This window comes from Oratosquilla oratoria, unplaced genomic scaffold (genome assembly GCF_046742065.1).
Source record: "Oratosquilla oratoria isolate Oo_2021 unplaced genomic scaffold, ASM4674206v1 SCAFFOLD160, whole genome shotgun sequence".
NCBI lineage: Eukaryota > Metazoa > Arthropoda > Malacostraca > Stomatopoda > Squillidae > Oratosquilla > Oratosquilla oratoria.
Window position 1 is genome coordinate 254,171 of NW_027467514.1, and position 27,553 is coordinate 281,723.

General features: G+C 39.7%; 1 protein-coding gene across 2 annotated transcripts in view; it reads left to right on the plus strand.

Annotated features, from left to right (window-relative positions):
• The window catches only part of LOC143022758 (uncharacterized), a 50,287-nt gene extending 22,934 nt beyond the window's left edge, over window positions 1–27,353 (plus strand). The window contains exons 3-4 of one of the 2 annotated variants that reach the window (XM_076181104.1): window positions 22,703–22,750; window positions 25,514–27,353. In XM_076181104.1, the coding sequence (XP_076037219.1) occupies window positions 22,703–22,750; window positions 25,514–25,858 (393 nt within the window). In that variant the 3' untranslated portion in view covers window positions 25,859–27,353. The remainder of the gene's footprint in view (window positions 1–22,702; window positions 22,751–25,513) is intronic. The other variant, XM_076181103.1, reaches the window with a different exon arrangement.
• The last annotated feature ends 200 nt before the right edge of the window (window positions 27,354–27,553 follow it).

The following is a 27,553-nucleotide window of genomic DNA, read 5'->3' on the forward strand; positions in this document are numbered from 1 at the left end:
AGTGCTGTTGGCACAATCACTTCTTCATATAACCTCCTCTTAGCATCCATTCCCCGATGTCTATTTCTCATTGCACTTTTCAATCCACCAAGGCATTTACTCGCTTCTCTCAATCTACATTCTACCTCCACCTTTACTCCACCTTTTCCTACCACATTTGCACCCATGTATCTAAAACAATCCACTTCCTCCAGTCTTTCACCCTTAATGCTCACCTCCAGCCTGCTGTCACTCTCTCCCCTTGTACATCTCATCACCTTACTTTTACCCATGTTTATCTTAAGCTTCCTTCTTTCACACACCTTCTCAAACTCTGTCACTAACTTCCTTAATCCCTCCTCTGATCCTGCTACAAGCGCAGTGTCATCAGCAAACAACAACTGGCTTATCTCCCACTTTTCTCCATTTTCTTTATCCCCTTGAGTACCTGATGTGTGTTTTGTGACACCTGCGTGTCACGGCTGAGTGCACCCGCCAGGAACAGAGCGTGCTCTCTGTGACGCGCACGTGTCACAGTTATAAGCTTTGTGTATTGAGGGCTCTCAAGGCCTCGGTTTCTGGGTTATTTCTACCCACGGGGTGGCAAGTGTCTGTGTTTACAAACATAAGGCTCCAGCCATTCGTGGGACGGTTTGAAACGTTTGTTTACGTAAGGTTAACGGGTCGGTAACAAAGGGGTTAATTATCTCCAACCCCTGGCCCACTACCCTTCCATTCATCTCTCGCACCATCCCATCCATGTAAAGATTAAACAGCCAGGGTGACATTACATATCCCTGACGAAGTCCCACCTTTACCTCAAACCATTCACTTTCCATTTCTAATCCTAACACAAGCTCTACTACTCTCGTAAAAACTCTTGACTGCTCTTAACAGCTTTCCTCCTATCCCATATATCTGCAGTACCTCCCACAGTGCCTTCCTGTCTACCCTGTCATAAGCCTTTTCCAGATCCATAAAAGCCCAAAAAACATCCTTACCTTTTCCTATAGCTTTCTCACATGTCGTACCACAAAAATCTGATCTACACAACCCCTACCTGTTCTAAACCCGCACTGTTCCACCAATTACTCCCTCTGTTCCTCTCCTAATCCTCTCAATCAAGACCCTCCCATAACCCCTCCCAACTACACTCAACAAGCTGATCCCTCTGAAACTACTACACTCACACTAGTTGGGTAAAAAATAAAAATAGTAAACATAAGATTCCATTAGTGAAATGTAGATGAATCTGTAAAGTGTATATTATATCCTCAGTTCAGTATGTACGTTATAGTATTCTGATAATGCAGTATAGTGTCCTCAATTCTTGGTAGGCCAGTAAATGATGAATAATGAATGATGATAGATGATGATGAATTGTGATGAATGAGGTTTATTAGCATCAGAGAGAAGCCTGACAGGTGACTAGTGTCAGAAGCAGAGGGTGGGGCAAGTCCTGGGGTCTCTTGAGTAGGCACTCGTATGTTTGAAGATTTGGGCGGTTGTGGTATGGGATACCTTACTCCTCTTTTCCCTCTGGAGTTCAGTGGAGGGCAGCATAGCACTATAATTCTCTTGGCTTTAAGGGACCTTTCAAGGGAAAGATCAATATCATAGAGACAAGTTGTGGGGGCCTTACTCATTCGTATCACTTCCCCAAGATTATCTAGAGTTAGGGCCTGGTATTCATCATCATCACTCATTGCATTCTCCTGTTTCATCGTGCACCACCACCAGTTGTTCCAGTTCTTCATCTGTGAAAGGATCTCCAACATTCCCCAATATCTCTTCTTCCACCTCCCCTGCTGTCATGTCAATGAATCCCTTACCTCCAACTTCCTTTGCCATATTCAATATGCTGTGTACCTGAGGTCAGGCCAGTTTCACCCAACATGATCTGATGCAGTACTCTGAGAGCTCGTTGTGGCTCTCAGCTATGAAGATTATGCATTAACCAATATCAAATCTCTTCCACATTTCCCTAACAGTAACATCAGTTCTTCATCAAGGGACCCACAAACCATGCTGCTTATTTTGCCAATAAAAATGGCAACGACTCCCTGGCCCATGGGCTGGAGGATTGAAGTGATGTTTTTAGGGAGGAACTTAACATTGTTGTTGGGGTGGGCAGTCTTGAGTTCCTCAGGGTGGCCAGGGCAGTTGTCAAGATATAACACCGCATTGAATTCAATGCCAAGTCCATTAATATAATATTTTACCTCTGCCAAACAGTTCTTAAGTCAGTGCATGACCATTCTAGACATCATCTATGTTTTTTTTTGTTGTGCCTGTAGAATACAAGTAGCATGTTTGTTTTTATTTTTGAGAGCCTGAGGTCATGCAGCAGTGTATAACATCACAGGCTTAGTCATGTGCCCTGCTGCATTGCCACACAGCATCACTCTGTCTTTAGCCACTTTATATACCGTATATATATATATATATATATATATGTACCGGGTATATATATTTAAGTTCTCCATGGCATCTTCTTCCACCATAGGCCTGATTTATCTGCACTGAACACCTTCTCAGGCCTATAACCCTTTTCATCTACATGTTTAGGAAACTCAACTGGGTATGAATCCCCTGCTGCAGTGTCTGCTGATGCAGCATCACCAGTCACCTTGATATTATGTAAGGCATAACAAGTCTTAAAGTTTTCAAACCAGCCCTTGCTTGCTGAAAAATTTTGTCACTTGATATTTTGTCACCCTTTTCATCATCACCACTCCACATTTTCATTACCACTCTTCACCATTATCACCATTAATATCACCTTTATTAGATAACTAATCATAGAGTTGTTTAGCTTTTCACCTAATAAATATCATGTCAAGTGGTGTGGGGTGGCAGTTTAGGTCCTTGATCCAAATGTTCATGGGTTTTTATATTTTCACCAGTGGATTATCCTGCACATGCATTGTCACTTTTGCAGATAATGGTGCATATGAAGTTAAAAGATTCTTCAGGTCCTTTTTCTCTTCATTTTATTCTTTGCATACTAGATTCATTAAGTCCAAAGTGGCAGCCAACAGCTGCAAAACTTGTACCATCGCTAATTTTTTTTAGCACTTCATTCTTTTCAAATAATGTAAGCACTCTTCTTGCCCTTTAAGGTTTAGATCTAAGAGGAGGTAATGCAGGTTGTTTAGGAGCCATGGCAATAAGATATACCAATAAAAAGGAGTTAAAAGGCTGAAATAGATGGAGATGAGAGTAAAGTTCCGACACTATAGTTTGTTGAGTTGGTGGGATTTCAGGAAGACACTACCAGTGTCCCTTTTAGTAAATGTGATCTAACATGAGCCCCTTGGTGGGGCCCAGGGAAATCCTTGTTGCTGACACATCTAGTGATGACCTGCACAGGGCAATCTGACTCACTGTTATTCTTTATATTATCTATTGGTGAGGAACAGTGTGGATTTAGGATAGGTAGAGGTTGTGTAGATCAGATCTTTGTGGTAAGACAGATATGTGAGAAAGCTATAGGAAAGGGGAAGGATGGTTTTTGGGCTTTTATGGATCTGGAAAAGGCTTATGATAGGGTAGACAGAAAGGCACTGTGGGAGGTTATGCAGATATACGGGATAGGAGGAAAGCTTCTGGGAACTGTCAAGAGTTTTTATGAGAGTAGTAGAGCTTGTGTCAGGATTGGAAATGGTGAGACTGAGTGGTTCGAGGTAAAGGTGGGACTTCGTCAAGGATGCGTTATGTCGCCCTGGCTGTTCAACTTATACATGGATGGGGTGGTGCGAGAGGTAAATGCAAGGGATTGGAGATGGTTAAAGAAAATGGAGAAAAGTGGGAGGTGAGCCAGCTGTTGTTTGCGGACGACACTGCGCTTGTGGCAGGATCGGAGGAGGGATTGAGGAAGTTGGTGGCAGAGTTTGGGAGAGTATGTGATAGAAGAAAGCTAAAGATAAATGTGGGTGAAAGTAAGGTGATGAGGTGTACAAGGGGTGAAAGTGGCAGTATACTGGAAGTGAGCATTAAGGGAGAGCGACTGGAGGAAGTGGATAGTTTTAGATACTTGAGTGCAAATGTGGCAGGAAAGGGTGGAGTGAAGGTGAAGGTAGAATGTAGATTGAGAGAAGCGAGTAAATGCATTGGTGGACTAAAGAGTGTAATGAGGAATAGACATTTGGGAATGGATGCTAAAAGGAGACTGTATGGAGTGATTGTGCCAACAGCACTGTATGGGGCAGAAACATGGAACATAAGAGAAGAAGAGAGAAGGAGTTTGAATGTGTTTGAGATGAGATGTCTGAGAAGTATGATGGGGGTTACTAGACTGGATAGAGTGAGAAATGAGGTGAGGAGGAGAACAGGGGTGGAAAAGGAGCTGGGAGATAGGGTTGATGAAAGAATATTAGGATGGTTTGGACACATGGAAAGAATGAGTGAAGAAAGACTAGTAAAAGAGGTATGGAAGGCAGATGTGGAGGGAGTGAACATTGAGGGGACGTCCTAGGATGAGATGGATGGATGGGGTGAAGGGGGCTTTGGGGAAGAGGGGAATGTCTGTTGAGGAAGGACGGGAGAGGGCAGAAGACGGGTGAATGGAGAATGGTTGTATATGGATGATGATGTGATTGCATGAGGTGGAATGGGTGGGGGGGGTAGTGTGTGTGAGCATAATTTGACGCAGCCCGAAGGGATTTCTCCCCATCCTCTCCTTTTGTGCAATGGGGGGACGGAGAGGGGGGGGGTCGCCGATTTAATGAAGCGGCCTTGCTGTGGATGTGCTGTGTCTTGCGACATTGCTTCTGACCCAGGGCAGTGGACAAGGTGCAGGGATGACCCGTCATCCAGGAGGTGCACAGATACGAGGGAGGGTGGAGGGGTGTGGAGTGTATTCAGGGATGGAATGGGTGGAAATTATAAATTTTATGCCTTCCCCTTTTTGGCTACCTCCCTTGTAAGGGGGAAAAAGCCTTGGTATATGTATGTATGTATCTATTTATGAACATATGTTCATAACACTACTGTACAGTGTTAGGAATGGCTTGGGAATTGAGGGAAAGGCAATGACAGTAAAGTTTCAGTTTCACTTGGCAACATTGCATTAGCCATGCCAATGGGCTTACATTAAATGACATTTACTCTAATGGTAAGAATGCAAACTAGGCAAGCTCAGGTGTGTGTGATACAAATATATGGTATGGTAGAGTAAATTGGACTTTACCCACCTTAGAAATACTAAATAGCTAATCCATGGAAAATTCTGTTGATAATCAAAACCATTAATAATAAAGCTACCAATAAAAATTAAGTACTGTACAATACATTGGACATAGCTGCCAAAGTGAAGTACTAGCCAGAACACATTTTCATACCTCTTCAGTCACTAGAGTGTAAGTGAATGTCTAATCAAAATTGATCACTTATATACTCATTTTGGAGAGCTGATACTCTGTTGTTTAAAGGCTTCTGATTGCCTAGCAGACTGGGCTAGTGCTGCTGGATTGTGCTGCTCTCTCATTGGTCAGCTGTTGTGTGATGTCATCAGTCTTGCTTAGTCTACCAGGGAACATGATCTCCTCACACTGGAAAGTGCCTCCAGGTCTGTTTTGTGTATTCAGATTGGGGGATAATTCTTTTATGAAGAGAGCTTCATGGATGGGCAGTCTTCTATGGTCTTGATTTTTGTTGCCCATCTTGAAGCTCTCTTCATAAAAGAATTATCCCCCAATTTGAATATACAAACCATAGACATGGAAACACTTCCCAGTGTGAGATCTACATTCCTGGTAGACTGAGTGAGACTGGTGATGTCATTCAACAACCTACCAATGTGAGAGTAGCTCTGTCTGCTAGCCAATCGAAGCCTCTAAACAAAGTATCAGCATTCCAAACAAAAGGATTACAAAGGCAAAGCATGCCGACAGGAGACCTTTTGATCCATATCTAGGTCGGATGCAAAAAAAAAAAAAAAAAAAAAAAAAAAAAAAAAAATTAAAACTATAACAATGTAAATAACAATTAAAATACATAAATAAATGCATTGGTATAGTTGAATAACAAACAAACAGGTAAATAGTAAATGATAATAAATTGACATATAACTAATAATAAATGAAAATCAGACAGACAAATTATAACAAAACAAAAACAAATAATATAACAAATTATAATAATTACAACATCTTACTTAGGTATTTATCTAAATGATTCTTAAAGCTACGAACTGAACTACATTGCACTACCTGTGCAGGAAGTTTATTCCATTCATTAACTACACGGTTGGCAAAGTTGTTTCTACCTACTTCCAAATTGAATCTATTTCCGGACAGTTTGAGACCATTGTTTCTTGTCTGATTCTCATTCAATGTGAAAATTTTGTCACTTTTGATGTTGTCAATTCCCTTTAAAATCTTAAAGACCTGTATCAAGTCACCTCTGAGTCTACGCTTTTTTAGGGAAAACATTCATGTGCTTAAGTCGATTTTCGTATGATTTATTTTTGATATTTGGAATCAGTTTTGTGGCTCGCCGTTGTACTTTTTCCAGTCTGTCAATGTCTTTAATGAGATTCGGTGACCATACAGAAACAGCATATTCCAAATGTGGACGAACTAACGATTATATTATATAGCTTGTTAATGAGTGATGGACTTTTGAAATCAAAAGATCGCGCAATCAATCCCAGAATCTTATTTGCTTTCTCAGAGGCTGAAATACACTGCTTAGATGATTTGAGGTCGTTACTGATAATTACGCCGAGATCTTTTTCACTATCCACTTTTGTTAACGAATTTCCAAATAACTTGTAATCGTACTTACAGATTTTTTACCTATGTGCATTACCTTGCATTTACTTGTGTTTAAATTTCATTAGCCACTTTTCAGACCATTGCTGTAATTGATCTAAATCTTTCTTGAATATCTAATTGGTTTGAGTGATCATTTGCCACTCCGCACAGTTTTGTATCATCAGCAAATTTGGAAATAGTAGATTTTAGTCCATGGTCTATATCATTTATATATACTATGAATAGAAGTGGCCCAAGAACGGAACCCTGAGGAACTCCACTTGCAACACTTTTCCATCCAGAAGTTTTTCCATTTAAAACAACTCCCGTTTTTCGACCTTTCAACCAATTACTAGTCCAACCTAATAGGCTACCACTTATTCCATGCAAAGCTAATTTAGTAAGTAGTCTTTCGTGTGGGACGGTATCAAAAGCTTTTGCAAAGTCTAGATATATTAAATCTATGTTGTTTCTTTTGTCATAATTCGAGACAACTGTGTTGTAGAAGTTGAGTAAATTAGTGACGCAAAAACGTTTCCGTCGATATCCATGCATGTTATCATTTATCAAACAGTTACTTTCTATATTATGTTCGATAGCATCTTTGGTGATAGTTTCCATAATTTTTCCTACAATTGAAATCAAGCTAATAGGACTAGTTATTTTTTGTCGCCTTTTCTGAATGTGGGAATAGCGTTAGCTAGTTTCCATTCTCTTGGGACATCTCCGGATATGATGGATTTGAAAAAATAATTTCTAATTGAACAACAATCTCATTTTTCATTCCCCTTAAGATTCTTGGACACCAACCGTCAGGCCCTGGTATTATATCAATTTTGAGTTTGTCTATACACCTTTTAATTTTTTCTTTTGTTATATTTACCGTAGTGAGTAAGTTTACCCCAGACTTTTCACAGGTTTCAGTTTGGAATTCACTTTGAGAGGTGTTTCGTTTACGAATACCGAGCTAAAATAAATTGTTTAAGAGATTACACATTCCTTCATTTGAATATTCAAGTTGACCGTCAGCAGATAATAGTGGACCAATGTGATTCCTAACAACCTTTTTATCTCTAATGTAACTATAGAATTCTTTGGGATTCTCTTTGGATTTCTCAGCGATGTTCATTTCGTATTGTCGTTTTCTTTTTCTTATTGTCTTTTTTAAATCTCTCTGTATTGATACATAACTTTCATAGTCATTAGATGCACCCGAGCACTTATATTTCTTATAAGCCTGTCTCTTTTTTAGCAATACTTTTTTCAGTTTCTTTGTCGAGGCACTTTGGGCGAGCCTGATTTGGGGGACGCCTGTTCTTAAAAGAAATGTATGTATGAATCATCTTAGTGAGCGTATTTTGAAATATTTCCCACATCTGATCTACAGGTCTTTCGCTTAATTTTTCCTCCCAATCTGTAAGCTGAAGCTCCTGACGTAGTTCTATGAACTGAGCTTTACTGAAATCGGGTGTTTTAGAAGCACAAGTATCTATTCTAAAATTGTTTAGGAGTTTGAATCTGACTAAGTTGTGATCGCTATTTGCAACAGATTCACCGACTTCTACATCAGTTTGCTTGCTTTCGCGGCTAGTGATCAATAAATCGAGTAAGTTTCCATATCTTGTGGGCTCTTTTACATGCTGAATTAAGTAATTGTCACCAAGAAAATCAATCAAGCGACTACCTATATGGCCATGTTCAAGGGTCATCCAATCAATGTCAGTAAAATTGAAATCACCCATTATCAATAAATCCCGGTTGCAGAAACTAGACAGTTCTTGAAATAACAGTTTTGTCGTCTGCTAATGATAATGTCTTTGGCCTATATATTACACCTATATTCATTTTTTGTCCATTTGTTTGGGTTAACTCAACCCACAAACTGTCATATGCATCCTGTTTTCACTTTCTCTAAAACACAAGCATGAACATTGTTTTTAACGTACAATAGAACAACCCCCACCTTTCTTGTGGTTTCTATCCTGATGAAAGTGTTTAAATCCCGCAATATTAAATTCAGCTTCGAACTCTGTACCATTTAACCATGTCTCAGTTATTCCTATCATATCGAGATTTTCGCTTTTTGACATACGCCTGTATTTCTTGAAATTTGGTTCCTAATACTACGAGCATTAAAGTACATAGTTTTAAGAAACTCCTGATTATTTCTTTTTGACACATTTTTGAGTTTCAATATCATGTCTTATATTATCATTTTGTTTTATATTTATGCCTTGCTCTATATTATTATTATTTGGTCCTTCATTGACATTCAATGCCTCATTAACATTTCTCCCTAATCAAAATTAACATTTCCCCCATCACGGACATCTGGTCGATTACGGTCATCCGATCTATTTTGTATATTTTGTCCCCCTACGTCCGTGATTCACGCCGGCCTCCCGTCGTTCAGTGACATTATGTCCGGCATCCCTTTCTAAAATTATATTTTGTCCTCCCAGTGACATTATATCCTACCGTGATATATTTTTTCCTCCACTATAATTACATCCCATCGTGATCTTTTGTCTTCCACTGTCATTACATCCTATCTTGATATTTTGGCCTTCATTGACATTTCTGTCCGGTATCTCTTCCTAAAATTATATTTTGTTCTTTACTGACATTATATCCTACCGTGATATTTTCTCCTCCATTATCACTACATCCTATCGTGATATTTTGTTCTCCACTATCATTATTTCCCATCGTGATCTTTTGTCCTCCACTGTCATTACAATCCCATTGTGACATTTTGTCCCTAAGACATTACATCCTAATGTGTCATTACGTCCTCTAGCGATATTACATCCTATCATGATATTTTGGCCTTCATTGACATTCTGTCCGGTATCCCTTCCTAAAATTACATTTTTGGCCTTCAATGACATATATCCTACCGTGATATTTTCTCCTCCATTATCATTACATCCTATCGTGATATTTTGTTCTCCTTTATAATTACTTCCCATCGTGATCTTTTGTCCTCCACTGTCATTATATCCCATTGCGACATTTTGTCCTATGACACTATATCCTAATGTGACATTTCGTCGTCTAGCGACATTATATCCTAAAATTATATTTTGTCCTATACTGGTACATTGTTCTACATTAATGCTATACTCTACCCTGTTTTCCCAAGTACATTCTATTTCCCCTTCCCTTTGGCCTTCTACCCTAAAAAAGGAGCTGGTTCATTACAAACTCCCACAATGAGGTTTGTAAGAACATCTTTTGCCTCTGCGGGTAAGGTGGATCCCATCAGAAGCGTAAAGGTCAATGGCGCCTAGAAAAGAGATACCAAGGATCAAGAAAGTGGTATCCCAATTGTGTGCACAACTGCGATATCCTATCATTGATCCCTATGGCTCTACTGTTCCAACACGAACCTGCGTAGATCCTCGGGAGGATCCCCACAGACTACGTGACGGCTCCCACGTTCCTTCATCTCCTGAAGGAGGACCTTGTAATTCCGAAACAAGCTCCTCTGATCTCACCCTACCTACATCGTTACTACCCGTATGTACAATCGTAACCGTGTTCTTCCGTCCTTGCTCCCTGATGGACCGGGTACAATCAACGATCCCACGGCCCGGTTGACATACAAGCTTGCAACGTCGCTTAGTCTTTCGCTGCAGGATGTCGTCATAGCCTCGAACCATGGAGTCCCCCACCACCAAGAACTCCCTGGTTTTCAGCCACTTCATCCTCCAGTAGAGCAAAACGATTGACTAGAGCCAGCGGTTGCTCCACAGGGCACACGTCTACCGAACGCGGGCTCGACAAACGGGACCCCACGGAGCGCCACTCGCTCATGGCAGTGACAGTAGGTGAAGAAGTGGAACGCTCTTTGGGTTGTGGGGAGGGTTCACTCTTCTCACGGAGCGCACTCCTGAGAAGCCGAATTTCCTCCTCACACATCCTGAGACGGACCTCTAGGTTCACGCAACCTTCACAAGCCATTTCGCTCCCCCTTTAGCAATAAAAACGGCAAAGAGAAAATACAAATCAACAACAACAAAAAATCAAAGCGGTCTCTAATAAACTAAATACGCGAAGCTTACTCTGCTTACCTTATACTATTTCTCCTACCTTTGGAATACGGTAACAGAAAACTGTTTTGAAATTAAATAGAACCCTGCACTTTATCTTATATCTGTAACTGTATAGCGCTATACGTATACAATTACAAAAACACAACACAATCACTTAACACTATTCGGAGATATAAAATTCACAGGTATTCACAGGTATTCACTAGCTGGTGTCTGTGCAGAAAAACGAGGTCTCTAGCTGAGGTCACGAGCGGACTGAGCTGAGGTCACGAGTGGACTGAGCTGAGGTCACGAGTGGACTGAGAACGCATTCCAAAATGAGTATTTAAACAACAAATTTTGATTAGACATTCACTTGCACTCTAGCCACTAAAAAAACACCAAGTAGTGTATTTACCTAGTTGTATTATATGGGAAGAGAGCTATGCTCGTGGTGACCCATCTTTGTATCTCTCAGCATCAAGTTTTTTCTTAAAATCTTGAATAGTGTTTGTACACATTATTTCTTTGTCGAATTTGTTCCAAGTATCTATCACTCTGTTTTTCCATTGTCCCATTTCAATAAGTCATTCATATCTAAAATTTCCATTCCTTTCATAATTCTATAGATAGTAGGTCTCTTTCCCTTCTTTGTTCCAAAGTTGGTAATTCCAATTTGGACAGTCTTTGTTCATATGTCATTATGGAAAGAGTTGGTGCCAGCTTTGTTGTTGCTCTTTGTATTCTTTCTAACTTCTTTATATTCTTTTTGGTACTGGGTGTCCATAGTGTTACTGCGTACTTGAGTTTTGGTCTTAGTGTTTCAGAAGTTTTTTCCAGATGCAATACACCAATACTGTGCTGAAATGAATGAGAAAAGTAATGCCTCTTATCATCTAATTCTAGCTTTCATAAATGGAATGATGTGACACCTGCTGAAATAGGCATTGGTCTCATCTATAAACCTACCCTAAAGTCATATTTTGTAGATAGTTTCTTACTGCCACTCCAGGTTTTGCCAGTGTATTTGGTGTAAACGATTATGAGTTGAAAAGGTCAAGTATACCTTTTGCAGATAATGAAGGAAATCAGGATGATAGAATATATAGAATTAGACCTATAATGGATATGGTTCAGGGTACTTACACCTTAACTAATAGCCCTGGGAAAGAATTCTCTGTTGATGAAACCATGTTGATGAAGGCTGTTTTTCAAACATCTACTATTAAAACCTTAAAGTGGGGTGTAAAAGTTTGGTCTCTTTGTGATGGTAACACAGGATTTCTCCTAAAGTTTGACATTTACACAGGTAAGGATGAAACAGTTGCTCAAGTTGAAGGGGGACTTGGTTCAAGGGTAGTCCAGTCTTTACTGACAGGCTATGAAGAAAAGGGGCATGTTGTCTATATTGATAAGTTCTATTCTTCTACTCCACTCTTTGAAGCACTCATAGAACCATTCGTGCTAACTGTAAAGGTTTACTAGATATGAATGAAATCAATCTGAAGAAGGGTGATGCACCAGTAGAAAGCTAAAGATAAGTGTGGGTAAAAGTAAGGTGATGAGATGTACAAGGGGTGAAAGTGGCAGTAGACTGGAAGTGAGCATTAAGGGAGAGCGACTGGAGGAAGTGGATAGTTTTAGATACTTGGGTGCAAATGTGGCAGGGAACAGTGGAGTGAAAGTGGAGGTAGAATGTAGATTGAGAGAAGCGAGGAAATGCCTTGGTGGATTAAAGAGTGTAATGAGGAATAGACATTTGGGAATGGATGCTAAGAGGAGACTGTGCGAAGGAGTGATTGTGCCAACAGCACTGTATGGGGCAGAAACATGGAACATAAGAGAGGAAGAGAGGAGTTTGAATGTGTTTGAGATGAGGTGTCTGAGAAGTATGATGGGGTTACTATGCTGGATAGAGTGAGAAATGAGGAGGTGAGGAGGAGAACAGGGGTGGAAAGGGAGTTGGGAGATAGGGTTGATGAAAGAGTATTAAGAAGGTTTGGACACATGGAAAGAATGAGTGAAGAAAGACTAGTAAAAGAGGTATGGAAGGCAGATGTGGAGGGAGTGAACATGAGGGGACGTCCTAGGATGAGGTGGATGGATGGGGTGAAAGGGGCTTTGGGGAAGAGGGGAATGTCTGTTGAGGAAGGACGGGAGAGGACAGAAGATGGGTGAATGAAGAATGGTTGTATATGAATGATGTTGTGATACATGAGGTGGAATGGGCGGGGGATGGGGGGTGAGGTAGTATTTGTGAGCAAATTTTGACGCAGCCCGAAGGGATTTCTCCCCATCCTCTTCTTTTATGCATGGGGGGTCGCTGATTTAATGAAGCGGCCTTGCTGTGGGGTGTGCTGTGTCTTGTGACACTGCTTCTGACCCAGGGCAGTGGACAAGGTGCAGGGATGGCTCGTCATCCAGGAGGTGCTAAGATGAGAGGGAGGGTGGAGGGGTGTGGAGTGTATGTAGGGATGGAATGGGTGGGAATGATTTTATGCATTTTCCTTTTTGGCTACCTCCCTTGTATGGGGGAGAAAGCCTTGGTATATGTATGTATGGTACTGGGTGACCACAATGTCGTCGCACATTCTAGTCTAGGCCTTATCAGTGTGACCAATATTTTTTTAATCCTTTCTTCATCCAAATATGTAAATGCCACTTTTATTGATCTTAGCAAGTTGTAGGATTATCCAACAATTTTGTTTATCTGTTTGTCATAGGACATGTTTGAGATAATTACACCCAAATCTTTTTTGGAATCTCTCCTTCTTTACCTCCTTGGTTCCAATTTTATATTGTCCTGATATTCTGTTTTTGCTTTTTCCAAACTCCATTATGCTACACTTCTTAATATTGAAGTCCACCTCCCTGTTCTGACTCCAATTCCATACTTTATTCAGGTCTTCCTGCAGTGATTCTCAATCCTCTTCAGTTTTTACATTCATTAACAGTTTGGCATCATCAGCAAAGAAGCTCATGTAACATTTCACATCCTCACCCATGTCAATCACATAAATAGCAAACATTATTGGAGTTAGTACAGATCCTTGTGGTACTCCACTGATCACCTCTTTCTAATCTGAATATTTTTCTCTGAGCACTACTCTCATCTTTCTACCAATCAGGAAGTTCTCCATCCATTTTAGTAGGTTCCCTTGTATCCCTCCTATATGTTTGAGTTTCTTTAATAATTTTTTAAGTGGTACTTTGTCAAAAGCTTTTTGTTGTTGTTATTGTTGTCGTTCCCTAGACTGTCTGTCCGAGCAGTCCCGTCTCCACAAGGAATGCTACAGCCGAAACTGGGTTTTCCCACAAATCCTTTATAGAGTGTATGTTGTGTTGTTTGCGTGCATGATTGTGTATAATGCAGTTTTCCATTATGTGTTGTATGGTATGGGGTGAAGTGTTACATCCTGGGCAGCTGTTCACAATGCGGTCATCCAGCCTCTTCTGGTAGCTTAGAAGTGCTGGGTGGTGGCCGCACCGCAGTCTGGCCAAGTGGACTCTGTCCTTTGGTGGGAGAGAGGATTCAGAAGGGGGATATCAGGGGGTCTGGCATGCAGCAGTGTGTTGTCTTTCAGTGTGTTAATGGAGCGGTGAGTGATATGATTATGAATATGTTTCCGGAGGCTGGTATTTGGTGGTTGTGGAGGAAGAGAAGAGAGTATTTGTGCGTAATAAAGGTCTTTGGGTGTTGTTTTAATGTTTCTTGGTGTGTGTGGGTGTTCTGCTATGTAGTGTAGCGGGTGTGATGTGTTTGTGGTGGCTGCGGCAAGTGTTTGTGTGCCTCTCATGTCGAGGTGGTCCTTGACTTTGAGGACTTGTTTCATGGTGTAAATGGTCTGTTGGTGTTGTATTTGTGCAGCCTGTAATTGTTTTTAGGGCTTTGTTTTGTATGATTTGAAGGGTGTTGTGGTGTGTCTCACTGAGATTAGGAGCCCATGCAGGACTCACATAATTCAACACTGAGCATATGCATTGTTTGTATATTGTTATATTAGTTTCTTTGTTTTGTCCAAATGTTGTTCCAGTGATTGACTTAAGTGCGTTAAGTCTAGGTGTGCATTTGTTTTTTATGTTTGTGATGTGTTGTTTGAAAGACATGGATGTATCGTATGTTACACCAAGAATTTTAGGTGTGTTTGTGTGTGGTATTAGTGTTGTTAATGTAGAGATGAGGTATGTATTTGTGTTCTATTGTCCAGTTGGTGAGAAGTGTTGCAGTAGATTTGGTTGGAGCTGTTTTGAGTCTGTTTGTGATGAACCATGTGTTGAGTGTATCAAGGTATGGCTGGATTATTTCTGCAGCTTTGTTACGATGTGTGCATGTGATTGTTATGTCGTCTGCGTAGGAAGAGATTTGTATTTCTGAGGTGTCTGGTGTGGGTAAGTCATGCATGTATAGATTAAAGAGTGTGGGGGATAGAACTGAGCCCTGTGGTACTCCATTCTTAATGTTTCTGATGTGCGATGATTGGCCATTATATGACACATAAGCATCCCTACCTGCCAGATAATTGGCCAGCCATCTTTTGGTGTTATTGTGCATGTCTGTGTTATATATTTTATTTGTTAGGTTGTGGCGGGGGATAGCATCAAAAGCTTTACTAATGTCTAATGTTATGAGAAGTGTTCTGTGGTGGGGCCTATCTGAATTGATGCCATCTAAAATTCTTTGTGTGAGGTTTATCAGAAGAGTGTTTGTGGTGTGTAGTGGCCTAAAACCGTGTTGTGAGTCAGCAAGGGGAATATGTGGTGTGACAAGTTTAAGTATTAGGCGTTCAATGACTTTAGAGGGGGTGCAGAGAAGTGTGATTGGGCGGTGCGATGTTGGGATTGTTGGGTCTTTGTTCGGTCTTTGTTCGGTTTTGGAATGGTGATTATTTTACCATGCTTCCAGATGTCAGGTATAGTGTTGTGTGAATAGCTGTAGTTTGCAATGTTTGTGAGTGCGTGTATACCTTGTGGTCCAATGTGTTTTAGGTGGATGTTACTTATGTTATCAGGGCCACAGGCAGATGAGTGCTTGAGATTATGTATTATGAGTTCTGTCTGACTGTCTATGAAGGGTATATAGTCTGAGTCTGTGGGGAAGTCTTTCTTACGTCGAATGGTGCGTCGGTCGTCAGGGTGAGAAGTGAGATGGCTTGTCTGTGCAAAATGACGTATGAGTGCGTTTGCTTGTTGTCTGTGAGGGTAGATTATCTGTTGTTGTGATTATTGCTGCATGAGAGCGTGTAGTGTTACTGTTGGATAGTGTAATGCTGTTGAGTGTTTTGTACAATTTGCTGGTGTTTGTTTTGTGATCAAGTGCATTGATAAAGTTTATCTGTTTGTCATAGGACATGTTTGAGATAATTACACCCAAATCTTTTTCGAATCTCTCCTTCTTTACCTCCTTTTTGTAAGCTTTTTGTAAGTCCAGGAAGTTGCACTATGTCTATTAATCCTGAGTAGAAACATATTAACCACTTCTGTATGGTGATGCCTACGTAGGCGGCATGAGGAGCAAGTGGGTACTCGATGATGCTGACGTCGACATCTTGATTATATTTATTGTAGTCGTACCTACATAACTTCCATCCTCTAAACTGGCTTCATCATATTTTCTATGGTTATCAAAATACACGGGTGAAAGAGAACGAACGATTGAGCACTGACTTTATTTTTTATAATGCGATTATTATGATGCAACATCGCACGTCGGGCAGCTAATGCTGCCAGATGTGCGATGTGCCCTGGAGTGAAGAGGTTAAGTTTGTGGTACATGATCTTCCTGGTCTGAACCCAAATTGTCTTGGGTTTATTATATTGTTGTCTTCCAGGTGTTTCACCCATCTATACTTGATGATTTTCTCACAGATTTTGGCTATAGTGCTTGTTAGTGAGACTGGACTATAGTTAGTTGGTTCTTCCTTGTTTCCTCCTTTATATATTGGTACAATGTTAGTATTTTTCCAGTCTTTTGGTATTTTTCCTTCTTTGAGTGAGCAGTTTATTATGTTATGTATTTTGTCCGTTAGTTCTTCTTTGCATTCTTTTAGAATCCAATTTGCAATTCCATCCGGGCCATGTGATTTCCTGACGTCAAAGTTTGATAGGTGTTCTAATATTTCTTTTTGTGCTATTGTTATGTCGCTCATGGGGGGAGATCGCCTTTCATAACCTTCGTTCCAATTTTGTGTTTTCTCTCTAGTGAATTAGAATGATTTTTCATGATTTCGGCCATTTCTAAATCTTCTGTGTATTCTATATTTCCTTGGCGTAGTTTCACCATTTCTTGCTTGTTTTTAAGTTTACCATTCACATATCGATAGAATAAATTTGGCTTGCTCCTTGCATTTATCTATAATATCCTTCTCATGGTTCCTTTTTTCCTCTCTTCTCACTTTAACATACTCATTTCTATAGTTTATAGACTTGCCATTTTCCAGGTTTTTTTTATCCTTTCTCCACCTTTTCCAAGCTCTGTCCCTTCTGTCTTTTGCCTCACTGCATCTTCTGTTGAACCAGCATTTAATGTACACTATCTCTCACTTCTGTCTTGGTACGTGCTTATTTACCCTTTCATTGTATTTATCCATCAAGATATTCCATTTCTCTTCCATTTTTGTCTCTTCCATGTAAAAGTTTTCCCAGTTTACATTCTGGAATAATTTCTTTAGTTTTGCAAAGTCCATACTGTTGTACATCAATCTTCCTTTCCCATGCTTTTCATTTCTCTCCATGTATATTTCTTCCTTTAGTTCAGTTTCAATGAGTATATGGTCATTCTTTCCAATTGGTGTTTTGTATTGGATTTTATCCACAGTTTGAAGTTCTTTTGTAAAAATTAAATCTAGTTTCAACGGCTCTTCGTTGTTTCTATAAAAATTATTATGTGCATACCCATATGGGTACATATATTTGTATACATAATTCTTCTGATGATATTCATTGAAAGCTAGATTTTACTAGTTTTATGCATTCATACAAGTAAATACATTTCTACTGAAGTACACTAGGTACAAATAAGCAGCATATATGTAAATAACAAAGGCAGATATCCCTATTTTCTCATAGTATTTTTTCAAACAAAAAAGTGGAAAAAAAAATAATAGCCATGAAAACCTCAATTTCTACTGACTTTACATGAAAATTAGTGCCATATTCATAAAACTCAGACATCAATTACCTAGGGACAGCACAGTTCATGGAAATTTGACAATTCTTATTTTTGGGAGGGAAATGGGCATCACAGGGGAATAGATAATTGAGTGGCCAAAGGGTTCATAGTTGTCTGGTGATAATAATCTCACTGATAATCTTTTATGGGAGGTTTTCATTCTGTTTTGTCTTAGCTACTTTTGTAGTTTGTCATAGTGAGTTTGAGTGATCTCAGCTGCTGTTCTATAGTTGCTGGTATGGAATTGTTGAAACACTGTAATTTTTTAATTCTTTAGTAGCAATTCACAAATAATTAATCCAAACAACAAATTTTAAAGTCATGAATGTTAAGGGATGATTGCATATATGATATACACACACATTTACATTGTACATATGTTGTTATGAATTTTTCTCTTGCACTGAGTTATGTGTATGACTCACCCAAGTCAAGAATATGTGTCAAGGTGAAGTAGGAAGATTGACAGTTCCAAATTCTGCGGCATTAAAACGTCCACTTGGGAATGTCGCAAAACTTTGAGTAAATACTTAAGGTTAATCATTCAGTCATTGCCTTGAGTTTCACTAAGTGTAAAACCTCCAGCCACACAGTGGCTGGCAACAGTCTTCAGAACCTCCCACAGGTCTCTGGGAAAAAATTCAGACTGTTGTCTGTGCTGTATGAGTGTGAGACTGTTTCCCAGTCACTGGCTGAAAGTTGTAGGAAGAGAGAGCAGTTACTGGAGCCTTCCATGCTTGAAAAAAAAACAGTTGACCCTCATTATCAATGGCTTTGTATAGACTGTTTTAATTATTGATGGATTTTCTGTTAATGGGAAATTACATATATCCACAAGTAAGCAAAGTTTTTTTTATTTTTGCCTGCACCTTCTCAGAAGTTTCCTCACTATTCTGTTTGGCAAAACTGGTGTGATAATTGCACATACAGTAATTTTTCAATGACTAAACAGATACAAGGTGAGATGGAGGAAAGAGAAAAATGCTGAAGGTGGGGGTGACGAATTGCAATGGAGAGGACCAGGGTTGCCAGATTTGGCTGCAAATAGTGAATAATTAGGCTGATTTTTTAAGTTATGTGCTACTTTATTAAAAAAAAAAAAAAAAAAAAAAATTACCATATAACAAAGTGCAAAAAATCCACAAAAACTATTTATAAACACATTTTTTGTAAGTGTCACACTATTATGGGTGACTACAATTGTGATGTTTCAAATCAATGTACAAAATTCCTTCACTCTCTGAAATTCTAACGAAGCTTATCCGACACTGTACGGGTGATATCACTAATAATCTCATTGTCCAAATTGATTATATATATATAATGAATAAGGAACCTAAATCCAAGCTCTGGGGAATTCCGCTAGTAACACTCCCTCGTTTGGATTTTACACCATGTATGGTGACCTGCTGATTTCCGTTACAAAGCCATACTCAAATCCATTCAAACACCTTTCCTTCTATGTTATGGACTTTGACTTTATTTTAGTCTCTGGTGGCAGCCTGTTGAATGCTTTGCCAAAGTCAAGGTAAATAACATTGTAACTATCATTGTTATTTGCCACATTGTAGAAGGTGTGAAAGAATAAAACATTAGGTACACATGACCTACCCTTTGTGAAACCATGCTGAGAATCACAAACCAAATCATGTCTCTTGGTGAGAACCCTGATTCTATTAGTTACTATTGATTCCAGCATTTTACCCATAAACATTGTCAAACTGATTGGCCTGTAGGTGTGCATAGAAAATTTATCACCCTCTTCAAAAACAAGAATGATGTTTGCCTCCACCCAAGAAATAGGCATGAATTCAGTGTCCCCTGACTTATTAGATACCTCTGTTAACTGGTCATACATTTCAAATTTACACTCTTTTAGTACTATGAAATATTTTGTTTGGACCCAGGGATTTTATGGTTTTGACTCTATCAGTCTGTTTGACTACTTCGTCCTTACTAATACTGATGCTAGTTAATCTACTTCCCCCATCCCCACAAAACACCTGGTCACACTCAAGTACCATATCAATCCTCTCTCGTAAATACTGAGGGAAAATACTTATTAAATGCCTCTCATTTTTTCCTCTGAAACTATCAAGACATCCTTGTTAGATTTAAATGAGCATATCCTTTCCTTATTTTTAGTTCTGTAGAGATGCAAGAGGCCCTTTGGGTTATATTCCGCTTATCTGGCAATCTTAATTTCATTGTTACATTTCATTCTGTGTGTGTTCTTTTTAACCAGTCTAGCCATTTTGTTATACTTATACCTAAGGTGTGTTTCTTCAATTTTCATCCTAACATAAAGCCCTCTTTTGCCCTCTTTTTTTTTTTTTCCAATCTCATTTTTCAGCATCATATCCATTTGGGAGTATTAATATTTCCTCTTATAACTTTTGGAGTATAAATTTATGCTGGGTACAAAATCCTAGTAGTTAGACTATTGTACATTTCATCTATACCTTTGATTCCAATATGGACATCTGAGTCCACCTCGTATGTAATCTCACTAGGAGGCCCCCCATCTTCCACCACAACACAACCCAGGGCTAGACCCCCAACTGTATTGCTGACCTCACTGTACAAATCTAGACTGCTGACCCTGCCTTTTGCTGGATGCATATGTGATCTCGCTGTCATCCCCCTGGATCAGGAGTGAATTTAACTGAGTATGTGACAATGTCATGTAATCCTAAGTGAAGAGCTTAGGCCAGTAGGTGCTTAAGAGTAGCTTGAGTCATCACCTTGACTCTTGTGTGTTAAACAGCCAAAGTTAGTGGTAATCACTGCTAGCTGTTGGAGATTGACTCACTTGGAGAGGTGTTAATTGTCATGAAGATTGTAATAATGATAACAATTAATCATTGCTTTGATTTTCACTGAGTAGAGCCGGCTGGCTGGCAACATTCCATGGATACTCTGGAAAGAAACCTTAGAATATTGGCTTTATTTTATCATTTTATTCTGTTGTAGTATATAAGAAAAAAAATTATGTGTGTGATGTCCTATCCCTTTTTCTCCGAGTATCATACCTAATTTAAGATTTCCTTACAATTTTAGCTTGGGATATCACCTTTAGGCTATTCCAGTAATTGATGCATCTGTATGGAATATTGCTTCTTGGTATTCAATAGACATGTGGTCTTTATTTTGTTCCCATGACCTTGTGATACCCTCCCATTCCAAACCAGAATCTTTGTCAGTTTTGTGCACACCTTAAAAAGAGTTGCACAAAACTGAAAAAGATGACCTGAACTTTCTTTTAATGATAATAGATTTAAGGCCTCTAGCTTCTCCTTGTATGTTTTATTGACAAGGCAAGAAACCAATTTTGTTGTTGGTTTTGTATTTGCCAGTTTATACCCATCACTCTGTGTGGATACCACACCACTACTGCAAGGCTGGAAATCAGTTTTGGTTGTTGCTCTTTTATATTTTCAAGTTTTTGCCCTTCACTGTGTGTGGATACCACACTTCTGTATATTAAAATCTAGGACTGATCAAGCATCTTATGATTTTTTTCCATATCTCCTTAAATGTATAGTGAGTCTCATTAATATTGACCATAAATCTTTATGCCTCAGTGATTTTACTGATATGTTTGTTGGGTGACAAGTTTTCCATGACCAACACTCCCAGGTCCTTCTCCTTTTTTTTTTTTTTTTTTTTTTTCTCTCTCTCCTATTGTAATTGTCTAATTTTCCATTGAGTAATTCAGTGATGGTCTTTTCAATTTTGCCCAATTATAATGCCCTTCATTTTTTTTTTTTTTTCTTTAGTTTATTTTCCACACCTGGTTCCATATATATATATCTATATATATATATTATATATATATATATTATATATATTATATATATAGATATATATATACATATATACATACATACACACACACATAAACACACACACCAAAACTGCCATATGTTTGGATGCGGTAATGCTGATGTCAGTACTTATGCCGCAAATTTGAAGTCCCTCACTCTCAATATCGTGAGTGAGCCAGATATTGTTTTGTATGCTTGGCAGTGAGACCAAGGTTGGCTGCCACCAGGGCATGTATTGTTTCCAGGCTCCGTGCTATTTCAGATTCAACTGGGGAGGATTATTTTTCTGGAACTCTGTGCTTTGTCTACGGTTTTATGTAAATTCTCAGTGGTTTGGCATTTGTGTTGCCGGCTATGGGTAGTGGATGTGAAATCGAATGTGACAAGATTGCTGCTATAGTGGCAGGGCATTCTCTGAAGAAATCTTTGAAAATACAGGAGTTACAGTGCGTTCAGTACAACATTGGTTGTTACGTTTTGAGGATGGTGGGGGAGCATTGTTTTACTGCAGGGGTTCCCAAAGTGGTCGATATCGACCCCCAGGGGTCGATGAGACCATCCAAGGGGTCAACAAATAGCCAAGGGGTTGAAAGGGGGTCAGTAGATTGCTAGGGGGTCGATGAAACCATCTATGGCAGGGGCTCCCAAAGTGGTTGATATCAACCCCCAGGGGTCGATGAGACTATCTAAGGGGTCGAAAGGGGGTCAGTAGATTGCTAGGGGGTCGATATCGACCCCAGGGGTCGATGAAACCATCTATGGGGTTGAAAGGGGTAGTTGTGCTGAAGTATGCCGAAACATTTTTCTGTCTGAAATGTTGTATGTGGTGTTACAATATGTGTTCTAACATGAATTTTTTCTCAAAGTTTGCAGGTGACATGTAGTAGCAGGTGTTTTAGATGAAAGTTTATAGCTTCACCTTATCTGTTGCAGGAAACCCTTCTGTTAGATGCCATGTTTGAAATCCCTGGATCAGACATGGTGAGTGTGCATAGAACAGCAGAAGTGGTCAGAGGAGAATGTGCACCTATCTTTATCTGAAGAAGATCAAGAGGAGGAGCAGGCTTTTGCTCAGGCAAAATTATTATGACCACACCACTAAATGGAGAGGAGAGTACTGGTGGCTAGGATTGGATAATCACTGTATCAGTTGTGTTAGCCTAACTCTTTACATTAATGTGTTTATATCATTGATGTCAGAGACAATAGTGCAGATTGTGTTGATTTAATCTGCTGTTATATGGTCAGCTGCTAACATTGTTTCTATGGCCAGAGGTATTAAGAAGTACTATTTTAGTTGGGAATGACAATTCATGGCTGGGATACAACCAGGTGTTAGTTGCTATAATTGCATAATGTTGAGAGGGGTCCACATTATCTTTCTCATATAGTTTGGATTCAGTCCTCCATTTTGCTGATAAACCCCTTCACTCTGGTGGTGTACTTTATAGTGTTTGTTTTGACCAAAGATTAGTGATTTCATAGAGCTAGGGCATGGCTAAATGAAGAAGGCTTGGATACTACAAGACCTATTTTAGTCAAGAGTCCACCATTTAGCTGTATAGAAGCACATGTCCTTGGGTGGTGCAAAGTCTCTGAAGTGTGGCAGTGTTGAAAAGGTTGACCTAATCATTTCAGGAATGGGAGGATCATTATTACAATGGAAATTTAATTTCTTTAATTTTTGTAAGTTGATACAATTGTCAATACTGTACTCTTATGTCCAAAGCATTTCATATATTAAGGGAAGAATTCAAGTTTATAAATGCCATTATCAATTATTGCCATGTGCCAACTTTTGCCCCACAACATGGATGGACACTATTTCTGTGAGAACTTAAAAGAGGAAATAAATAATTTTGAGCTTAGTCTTGCTTAAAAGCCAGAGAGTAAAGCAAATCTCAAAATGTAAAGACACAAATCTGATCAGGATGAAAATGGGGTGCATGGCATAAGAAAAATGCTGATTGGATGAAAAGAGGGTTAGTTGTACATTTCTTCCCCAAAGTGTTTCAAAATTGAGGCCAGATTGTAGACATGACAGCATTTTATATCTCACTAAGGTTGTTTGGTATTTCATTTGATTTAGGCATTTCATATATATATAGATTTATATTTAGGCCAAATGTTTGCAAGTTTATATATATACATATATATATATATATATATATATATATACATACATACATATATATATACATACATACATACATACATATACCAAGGCTTTTTCCTCCTTACAAGGGAGGTAGCCAAAAAGGAAAAGGCATAAAATCATTCCCACCCATTCCATCCCTGAATACACTCCACACCCCTCCACCCTCCCTCTTATCTTAGCACTTTCTGGATGACAGGTCATCCCTGCACTTTGTCCACTGGCCTGGGTCAGAAGCAGTGTTGCAAAACACAGCACATCCACAGCAAGGCCGCTTCATTAAATCGGCGACCCCCCCCCCTCTCCGCCCAAAAAACGTCCTTATCTTTTCCTATAGCTTTCTCACATATCTGTCTTGCCACAAAAATCTGATCTACACAACTTCTACCTGTCCTAAATCTACACTGCTCCTCACCAATTACTCCCTCTGTTCCTCTCCTAATCCTCTCAGTCAAGATCCTCCCATAAGCCTTCCCCAACTACTACTACTACACTCACACTTGTCCCCTTTTCCCTTGTAAAGTGAAACTATACAGGCACTCCTCCAGTCCTCCGGAACTCTACCCTCTCTCCAGCAAACATTAAATAACCTCCCCAGCCAGTCCACCATCATTGTACCTCCTTTTTTTAGAGATTCTGCATGGCATCCATCCAGACCAGGTGCCTTACCTGCTCTCATCATCTTAACAACTGCCTTCACTTCATCCTTCCTTATTTGTACTCCATTTTCCTCACTCATCCCAGTCATTTTCTTAGTACTTCCCACTGCAACTATCTTTCCCTCCCTATCCTCCTTCACATTTAGCAACTCCCAAAAATACTCTGCCCATCTTCCCCTTACAGCCTTCTCTTCCATTATCATCTCTCCATCTACACCTTTTACCTTTTCTTCTCTACTTGATTCGCCTCCTCTTACTCTTTTAATTTCTTTCCAAAATATCTTTTTATTACTTTCAAAATTTTCTGTCATACACTTACCCCATTTCACATCTGCTCTCCTCTTTGCCTCCTTTACCTTTTGCTTTACTTCTCTTTTCTTTTCTTTGTACCTCTCGTATGACTCCCTCATCCTATTTTGTAGCCAATCTGTGAAAGCTCGCTTCTTCTCTTCTACAACCTTCTTTGTTTCCTCATCTCACCATTCACTACCCTTCCTTCTATTTCCCCCTGTCCTTCTTGTTCCACACACCATCTTTGCACACTTTGTGACTCCGTCCTTGAACCATCCCATTCCTCCTCCACTCCTAGCTTTAGTCTATCCTTCACTCCCTCCCACTCCTCTCTCAGCTTCTTCTTGTACTCATTCTCCTTTTCCTTTTTCATTGAAAGATCAATTGTGAATACCAATTTTAAATGATTGCTCATAATTTCTGCCATTTCTTGTTCTGTATATTCATAATTTCCCTGGCACAGCTTTTCTATTTCTTGTTTGTTATTTAGTTTACCACTTACATATGTGTAAAATAGTTTAGGTTGTTCTTTGCATTTTTCTATTATTTCTTTTTCATAGTTTCTCTTTTCATCTCTGCGTGTGTGTATATTGCCATTAAGCAGTATGTTAGGTATGTGACAAACAAGAAATATTGCAGGTGACAGCAGCAAGGGATAGCAGTACCAGTACCCCTGTTCTACAGCCAGGCTCCAGCAGTACCCCTGTTCTACAGCCAAGCTCCAGCAGTACCCCTGTTCTACAGCCAGGCTCCAGCAGTACCCCTGTTCTGCAGCCAGATGCCAGCAGTGACCCTGTTCTGCAGCCAGGTAGGTGCCAGCAATTATGCTTCACTCTAGCCATACTCATCCCCATCATATGTAGGTTATCTTGTTGTTGTTGTTGGTATTTTTCCAGTGTCACACAAACACATTTCTCACTTCTTTCGTTTTTGCATTTCAGAGATCTATTTTTTGTATTAAATGGTTATGTTTGGTTAAGTTAGGATATATTAGATGAGTCAGCCCTGTATTGTGCCTACTGCCCTGGTTCAGAAGCAATGTAACAAGACACAGTGCATCTACAGCAAGGCCATTCCACTTAGTCAGCAACCTACCTACCTCTTCATCACCTCATGCAGAAAAAAGAGAAGATGGAGGTATCCCTTTGGGCTGCATCAAAATATCATTGACACTTAACAACTCCATCCCCCTATCCCCCACCTGCTCCCATCCTTGCATCATGGTGTGTGCATGTAATAGTTATGTCATCTGTGTAAGAAGAAATTTTCATTTCTGAGGTGTTGGGTGTAGGTATATTGTATATGTAAGGATTAAAGAGTGTGGGAGATTGAACTGATCCCTGTGGTACTGTTCCTAAAGTTTCTGGTGTGCAATGATTGGACATTATATGACATGTAAATGCTTCTACATTTCTACACAGCCATTCTCCACTTGCCCCTATCTCCTGCCTTCTCCCTTCCTTGCCCAACAGACATTCCCACATTTCTCACTGCCTCTTTCACCCCAAATATTCATCTCATCCTTGGTTGTCCCCTTCAGTTCACTCCATCCACCTCTGCCTAACACATCTCCTTTATTTATCTATCTTCACTCATTCTTTCCGTATGTCCAAACCATCCCAGTACTCTTTCATCAGCCTTATCTGCTATCTCCTTTTCCGTTCCTGCACCCCTCCTCAGCTTGTTTCTCACTCTAACCAATCTTGTAACTCCTACCATACTTTTTAGACATTTCATCTCAAAGTGGAAGATCATGTACCACAAACTTAATCCCCCAATGGATTATCTCCACCTCCACTTCCCCCAATCCTACCACACATGACCCCAAATACCTCCAGCCTTTCTCCTTTAAGACTTCCAACTTGCTGCCATCCTGTCTCCTTGTACATCTCATCACTTTACTTTTACCCATATTTACCTTCAAATTTTCTCCTTTTGCATACCTTCCCAAACTCCATCACTAACAACCTTAATCCCCCCCTCTCACCAAACTACAAGTGCAGTGTCCTCAAAGAGCAACAGACTCACCTCTCACTTTTCTCCATTTTCTTTAACCACCTCCAGTCCCCTGCCCATTACCCTCACATTTACCTTCTGCAACATCCCATTCATGTACACATTGAACAGCCATACCAACATGATGCATCCCTGTCACAGTCCCACCTTTACCTCTAACCACTAACTCTTTCCATTTCTAATTCCACCAAAGGGTATACAACTCTCATAGAATCTCTTGAATGCCCTTGACAGCTTCCTCCAATCCCGTATATCTGCAAAACCTCTCATAATGCCTCTCTGTTCTGTCATAAACCTTTTTCTGATCCTTAAAGGCCCAGAAAAGATCCTTACATTTTGTTAAAGGTTTCTCATATATCTGCCTTACCACAAATATCTAATCCACGTAACCCCTACCTTTCCTAAACCCACACTGTTCCTCAACAATTACTCCCTATATTCCTCTCCTAAACCTCTCAAAACCCTCCCATATATCTTCTCAACTACACTCAGAAAAACTAATTCCTCTGAAACTACTACTCACATTTGTCCCCTTTTCCCTTGTAAAGCAGCAATATTTAGGCACTCCTCCAGTCCTCTAGCACTCTACCCTCCCTTAGAGACACATTAAACAGCCTCACTAGTGGAGGAGGAATGGGGATGGTACAAGGAGGGAGTTGCATG